The 7847-nt window shown below is 37.4% G+C and overlaps 1 protein-coding gene across 1 annotated transcript in view; it reads right to left on the minus strand.

Annotated features, from left to right (window-relative positions):
- Positions 1–304: 304 nt before the first annotated feature.
- mtx1a (metaxin 1a) overlaps positions 305–7847 on the minus strand; it is an 8074-nt gene continuing 531 nt past the window's right edge. Inside the window, exons 2-8 of the mRNA XM_016281767.1 lie at positions 5781–5850; positions 4538–4617; positions 2744–2836; positions 2486–2668; positions 1433–1509; positions 1149–1306; positions 305–1041 (exon numbers count right to left, since the gene is read on the minus strand). Of these exons, the coding sequence (XP_016137253.1) occupies positions 818–1041; positions 1149–1306; positions 1433–1509; positions 2486–2668; positions 2744–2836; positions 4538–4617; positions 5781–5850 (885 nt within the window). The 3' untranslated portion in view covers positions 305–817. The remainder of the gene's footprint in view (positions 1042–1148; positions 1307–1432; positions 1510–2485; positions 2669–2743; positions 2837–4537; positions 4618–5780; positions 5851–7847) is intronic.

Here is a 7847-nt window from a genome sequence, read left to right on the forward strand (position 1 = left end):
TTATGGAGAGTTTCTTACATAAACCAAACTATTGCATGGTTGCAGAATACTTCGAAAACAGCACACAAGTTGTTTGAACTACTTTTTCTCCTTTTGGAGCACAAAATCTGCACAATTGTGAGGAAATCAATGTCGACATTTTGCAAAATATGTCCTTTTTTATTTCACATAAGAAACTAAGGTGGAATGAGACATGGAGCATAAATGATTTGGTTTTGGTGATCTATGCCTTTAAGAGTCTAACTTTCCTATTTCACTCAATAGGATCACATTAACATGAGATAATCTCACAGCAGACCAGTACTGACAGCAGAGCAGAAAAGATGATTTATGCAGGTAGCAAATAAAATGTGCATTAAAACAAGAAAAACGCTGAGCTTCAAAACAAACAAGGCAATAGCACATAAGAGATGTAAATCTCTCAATCTCATTATCATAAAGCTATCAAAAGGGTTTAAACCCCTCTGTAATAAAGCAGTTGGTCGACACAATGAAATAAATTTTCAGTGCTTTCTCACCTAAACTTAGCTTAACATTAGTAGCTATAAAGAGATCTGATTTTTATTATTTCAGTAAAAAAGAAAACACAGGTGAATATACCCAGTCAAGAGATTAAAGCAACAAGTGCAGCTCTATGGAAAAAAATAAAGTCGTCTAACAAAGATATAAAACCAAAGATTATCACGCAATTAAAACTCAAGTCAAGGAATAAGTAATACATAAATCCCCAACAATATGTTGTTCCTGTGTGTTGCTCCACCAAGTAGACGTGACCATCCCAGTGCAACTAAAAAGTCCTACTTTCATTCATCCTCATTCACTCCTCCTCTTCTTCCTCATGGGAGGGGCCTCTGAGTGAGGCGGAGCCTACATGCTCCTCCTCCTGCACATGCTCAATAGCTACTATGCCCGTGAGGAGAGCATAGCTCAACATCGCTGCCACGGCGACCAGCACTGACAGCAGCTGCTTGCGTCTCTTGTATGGCTCGTTGTCAAAGTCGCTCCCCTGCTGTGTGCTGGACATCGGACGATTGACGCCCTCTGCAAACAGAACAGACACGAACATTAGGACTCAATGACTCTTATTCTACAGAAAGAAGAATGGACTTTTTGTTCTTTGCAAACACTTTATTGTGGTTATTGGTCACCTTTACTCTCGCTGGGGAAGTACAAGCTCAAGATGTTGCAGCAAAATGTGTTCAAGTTGTCCAGATTCTTCAAGTTCTGCTGCAGTCGGCAGTTAGGCAGCCGGATCTTAATAAGCGGAGCTAGATGACCAAACACATACGCATCTAGAGAAGAGGGCCTTTAACACACATACAAAAAACATCAAATGTATAGAAAAATTTATAGAAAATGTATGTACTAAACCTAACCCATAATCAACTGAGCGTAAAGCTCAAAGATCAACCTTGATGTGTAAAACACTTACGAATCTCCAAAGAAAAATTTGTTCGATCCCAGACGCTGAGAAAGAAGATTCAAGCACTCCAGAGCATCATGGTAAAGCTGGAGGGAAAGGTGGAGAGAGTTACAGAGAATAGAGACTGAGAGGATGTAGAAGAAACAACTTGCCTAGATTACAGATTCGTATGTCCTCTTTTCATCTATTCATGTTATTGTTGGAATCACTATCAGAATTTTTTTTTTTTTTACAGCTGATGAACGATAAAAACATTGACAGCCAATCAGAATCCACCTTTAAAGAGCTTGAGTGCAGACATAGCTGCAGTATGGGCTAATAATAAACAGAATGCACTGGTGTGTGGACGCTAATATACGTTTCTTTCTTGGTGTGAATGTGCTAGTAAAGAGATAGTCCACTCAAAAATGAGAACTGTCATCATTTTCTTCCCCTCATGTCTTTCCAAACCTGTATGACTTTCTTTGTTCTGCAGAACACAAAAGAAGATATTTTGAAGAATGCTGGTAACCAAACAGTTTGGTTCCCAGCATTCTTCAAAATATCTTCTTTCATTGTCTGTAGAAAAAAAGAGTCATACAGGTTTGGAAAGACACAAGGCGGAGAAAATGATGACAGAATGTTAATTTTTTTGTTGGACTAGTCCTTTAACACTGCATTAAAAGTAAACTTTGTTTATTATCCCAAGCAAATTCATCGTAAATATAACATTCAATATATTGCTCAGTCACAGGGAGCATAACCCCAGCATGCACATTGTGATTCACAGTGTCATAAATAAGAAGAGTTGTTTCCTAACATCAGACTAGCAACTATCTAGCATAGAATTCTCTGCCAGAACGGAACTTCTGCTCTATTTGAGCCCAGATTCCACACATCTGCTGGTTTATCAGTGTCCTCTTCAGGGACCAGAACACTATTGCCTCTGGCTAGAGTCTAACAGCCGCCCTGGTGTCTCAAGGAGGTGTTATTGTCACAACAAAGACAGCCCACTCACCATCTGATGCATATCGCACAGCAAAAACAAACACTATCAAGCACATTATCCACAATTCCACCAACCTCCTCCTCTGCCTCTTCTCCCGCCTCCAGTGAACTGTTTCCCCGGATCAGGCGGAGTCGCTCAAGCTGCCTGTTTTGCATGCGGCCCGGCAGGAAGAAGTTGAGTGGGAAGGACATATTCTCCCCATGCCAGCGGCGCGTCACCTCCACGTAGTTCTTAGGATCGATCCATAAAGCATAGATCTGCCGGGAGACATGAGAGTTCGAGCTAGTACCCATCAAAACTTTCCTCTTCGAGGTTCAGGATTTGAATCTCACCAGTGCAGGTAACAGTCGCTCCTCCAGTAATGAGATGAAGGCCAGAGTGTCTGCACCCTCCTTGGCCGAGAGATCATAGTCGGCATTGTATTTCTGAAACACAAATTTCCAGTATTACTATTACGTCTGCTATTGTTCAGGAAAAACAGGTACAGGACAACCTTCCCAAAGTCACTGGCAGAGCCAGTGTTTACAACTGATGAATGGCTTATTTATATGGTGCTGCTGGGATTTTGTAGGCCAACTTGGAAGTTAGCATTACCAAAGACTCAGCCTCAGATGCCAAGCCCATGGACCACTGGCATCTGATGCACAAGGCACACAAAAAGGTAAACACTTTGGGAGTTTCGAAGTTGTCATCTGATTGGTTGAATTCTACAGGATTTCTGTGAGATGTGTCGCATTCTTTTGCATTCCACCTGGAACCAAAGGCATTGTGATGTTAAACCCCTTCATGGAAGAGGCAGTCATGTTTACAACTGTGACAATGAGCACTTATCAGGATCAACTTAACACTGGACTTTGACAAGTATGTGAAGTTCAAGGCGTAGACTCTTTAAAGATGGGCAAGAGCTTTGCTTGAGGCACTTAATGGAAACAAAAAGATTGCTTGCCGATCTGCTATTGTAGGGACATTGACTACATTTTCACAGCCCTAAACATGACACTGAACAAAACAAACTGTGATTGGTTGTTTTACATGTCTCAGACGGCCTTTTCGGTGGTCCTTTACCAATTAAAATTACAATGGAGTCCAGACCTTCTGCCATCAGTCTGAAGATCTGGCTACGCCAATAAGATTTTTTCATCGGCTTTTTGATTATTGCAGAAAGTAAGCTCTGTGACCAACAAAAGTTTATGATTCCCACAAATTTTGTTCATCAAGAAAATCTTTGCTAATAAAAGTTTTATGAATTTTGAAGCCTGAATGCATAAGGCAGAAGCAAAAAGGTAAAGTTTGGCTATAAACAAACTACACTACAGTCGCTTTTGACAAATCTTTTAATCTTTATTTAAAATCTACAAGTGGGAGAGTCTGAGTTAGAATAGTTTGCAACTTTTTCTTTTTCTGACAAACTCTGAATTCTCATTTAGCTACTTTTCAGCAAGAGCCATTTTTCAAGACACGTAAAAGCTTAAAAACATTTTTTTTTATGTCGTACAATAAAATGTGAAAATATCTTGAGCTTGTGTTAACCACAGAGGTTATTCCAGGCATTTAACCAAAAACCTATTCAAAAAACCCACTGACTTTGGGACTATGGAACCAGAAGTTCAAAAATGCTAACTTACTTACTTAACTTACTTGCAGCACTCTATAGGAGAAAGTATTTTAGCCTCCAAAAAGCTGTGTAGTGTTTTGTGAATAAAGCTGCAAGCACTGACCTGATCTGTATATGCTCTTGACTCTGTAAATGGCTCTGGGTAGAACAGCACTACTACTGGTAGAAACTATAAACGTGTTTCTAGGAAGGGTTTTGATTATGCACCTAATTAAAACCTTTCCTGAAAACACATGTTTATTGTGTCTAATTCCATTCAAATTTAATGGATACCTTCATTGTGCAATCAAACATGATTAATGAAAAAATTAGAGGAGCATTTAAAATGGCAGCAGGCTTAACTAGAAAGACTGTGGTACTCGAATGAACCCGAAACTACAAAATTAAGCTTTGTTTGGTACAAAATGAGCACATGACGACGTGAAATATACAGGGACACTTGTATAATGCATGATGAAATGCAAAATGTGACCATGACAGCAGCAAGGTTTTGCGGGCAAGAGATAATCACCTGTTTCCTCAACTGAATGATGATCTGATTGGGTTGAGAGCAGCTGCCTTCATCTTTGGTCCTGAGAGCAGGAAGTGAACCTTCAGCGAAGACATGAGCATCATTAAAAAATTTATTTTCTATAGGCCTATAAAGATGATCAATGAAACAGTCATTTAAGCTTTTGATTATCACTCTGGATATCAATAATAGAAATGCGTGATCTTTAGAAAACATAACAATATAACATAACGACCAACATACAACTACTAGACAAAAATTTGGGGTCGGTAAGATTTTCTTACATTTTTTTGAAAGAATTCTCTTATGCTCACTAAGGCTGCATTTACTTTACCAAAAATACAGTAATATTGTGAAATATTATTACAAATTTAAATAACTGTTTTCAATATATTTTAAAAAGTCATTTCTTCAGTCTTCAGTGTCACATGATACTTCAGAAATCATTCTAAGATGCTGATTTGCTGCTCAAGAAACATTTCTTATTACCAATGTTGAAAATAGTTGTGCTGATTAATATATTATATATACATTTATATAAATTACTAATAAAAATATTTTTTTAAACTGTGATACATTTTCTTCAGGATTCTTTGATAAACATACAGTGTAAAAGAAAAGCATTTATTTGAAATAAAATTTATATACTAACAATTTAAGTCTTTGCTGTCAATTTTGGTCAATTTAATGCATGATTGCTGAATAAGTATTCTTTTTTTTTCCAGAAAATATAAATAAATAAAATGATCTTCTAAATAAATAAAGGAATTAAGTAATTTGTTTATTTATTAAGGTTCTACACATCCAAAGATGATGTCTGCTAAAATGTGATAAACAGGCTAATTAACTGTTATTCTCTAGATGATCTTTATTTTTATTTTATTTCTTTGTAAAGAATGTCAAAATGAATACAGTACATATGTTGTTCCTGCAAAGTCAAAGGGTCTACCCAGTATAAACCTGTTGAAGGATCATTGGTCTTCAATATGGAATATTGAATAATAATATAATTAATAATATAATAATAATTATAATATAATATTGAAGAAGAATCTTTGGAAGAATTCAGGAGCTAAGGAAAATAATAATGGAGACAGACAAGAATGTGCAAAGAGAAAAAAAACAGATGCAAGTTATCAGCAGCTCGGCAGGAAAGAGGAAGAGGCCTGTGTGCTTCAGTTAAAACACACGCTAATGTGGAGTGTTTGCCAAGAAACAGATTGTTAAAACTCTGTCTGCTTACCTGTGGGGCTTCTCCAGGGGTTAGAAATCTTGTAAATTTTGAGTGGAGCTCCAGCAAAGCGAGCGTATGCCTGGAAAATGATATAAAAGGCATTATTATTATGTACACTAATTCCATTTTAGAGTTCTGGTTAACAAGATTTAAGCTTCCAAGATTAGACAGAATCTGGTTATGAGTGTGTTGCTATAGCCTCAAGTCAATATGTGGCATTCTGGTCTCTAGATACAACTCCCTCCTCCAATGCAACTTTACAGGATTTTATTTACCGTTTGCCATCTGCTAGGCCAACATTACAAATCTTACGAGCTAGAAAAGCTATTTTAATTGATCATCTGAGGTATCATTTATGTACAAATTTACAAACCAACCTAAGTATGAGCTGTGTTCCTTTCCTTGGCAAGCTCCACTAAATTACAACAAGCAACAACACAGCCTCATATACAGTGGGTACGGAAAGTATTCAGACCCCCTTAAATTTTTCACTCTTTGTTATATTGCAGCGAAGGTTTACGTTCCAACAAGACAATGACCCTAAGCACACAGCTAAAATAACGAAGGAGTGGCTTCACAACAACTCTGTGACTGTTCTTGAATGGCCCAGCCAGAGCCCTGACTTAAACCCAATTGAGCCTCTCTGGAGAGACCTAAAAATGGCTGTCCACTAACGTTTACCATCCAACCTGACAGACCTGGAGAGGATCTGCAAGGAGGAATAGCAGGGGATCCCCAAATCCAGGTGTGAAAACTTGTTGCATCTTTCCCAAAAAGACTCATGGCTGTATTAGATCAAAAGGGTGCTTCTACTAAATACTGAGCAAAGGGTCTGAATACTTAGGACCATGTGATATTTCAGTTTTTCTTTTTTAATAAATCTGCAAAAATGTCAACAATTCTGTGTTTTTCTGTCAATATGGGGTGCTGTGTGTACATTAATGAGGGAAAAAAATTAACTTAAATGATTTTAGCAAATGGCTGCAATATAACAAAGAGTGAAAAATTTAAGGGGGTCTGAATACTTTCCGTACCCACTGTATACGCAGACGAAGATAACATAGTATTGCAACAAAAGCAAGAACACAAGAACACCTAGCTAACTTCAACAAAACAGCTCCATTCAGCTCTTGGACAGGATTAGGGGTTTAGGACGAGATGCCTCATTTTACGACGACATCCGATAAAGAGGGACATCATTTCACATTCCAGCACATGCAGCTGAGAGCTGACAGATTGAGCACTACACACCTGGCTCAGACGTCAGACCTTCAGCATGTCGTTTAGCAGATTTTTTCCACTGAAAGCATCTTATACTGCTGATCACTGGGGTTAAATTCCCTGGAGTGTTTCTTTACAATTCAGACTGAAGCCAAGAATGGCTCAGGCATAATAAGCCTTGATTCTTAAAGGAATAGTTCACCCCCCCCAAAAAAAAATCGACAATCTGTCATTACTGTAATTACTTAATCTTCAAGCAGCTCTTGAGCAACTGACCTTCACTGTGAAGCTCCAAACATGATAAAATACAATAAATGAAGCAGTTATTACAAAAAAAAAAAGGAAATAGTATAACAAATAACTTCAGGTTATAACTTTATTTTTATTCTAAAACTCTTACATGACCCTACATAAGATAAATGGGTATAGAAAATGGATGGACATAATTATGCCACAAAATATGCCAGTCTGTCCCTCAGAGATTTTGTAAGGCTTCGGGAGATGTGAATAGTATGAACTTCTTTAATGTTCGTTTTGGAGCTGTAGTCACTATGAACTGTCCTTTAATGGAAAAGAGCTGCATAAAGATGCTTCAGATTGTGTTTCAGTGAAAAAACAGCAGCAGAATAATTTCTGGGTGATTTCTTTAACATTAGGCTACCAGCACTCACTAAAAGGGAGGAGAGGAAAGCGGATATATATATATATATAGGTGTGTGTGTGTGTGTGTGTGAAAACAAGGTGCTTCAAATATAATTTTATGTGAATAGTGGTTACACATGTTGTTTATTACTATTATTAATTATTATTTATAATAATAATACAAAATAATATATATATATATACACACACACA

This window comes from Sinocyclocheilus grahami, unplaced genomic scaffold, assembly GCF_001515645.1.
Source record: "Sinocyclocheilus grahami isolate Dianchi unplaced genomic scaffold, SAMN03320097.WGS_v1.1 scaffold9.1, whole genome shotgun sequence".
NCBI lineage: Eukaryota > Metazoa > Chordata > Actinopteri > Cypriniformes > Cyprinidae > Sinocyclocheilus > Sinocyclocheilus grahami.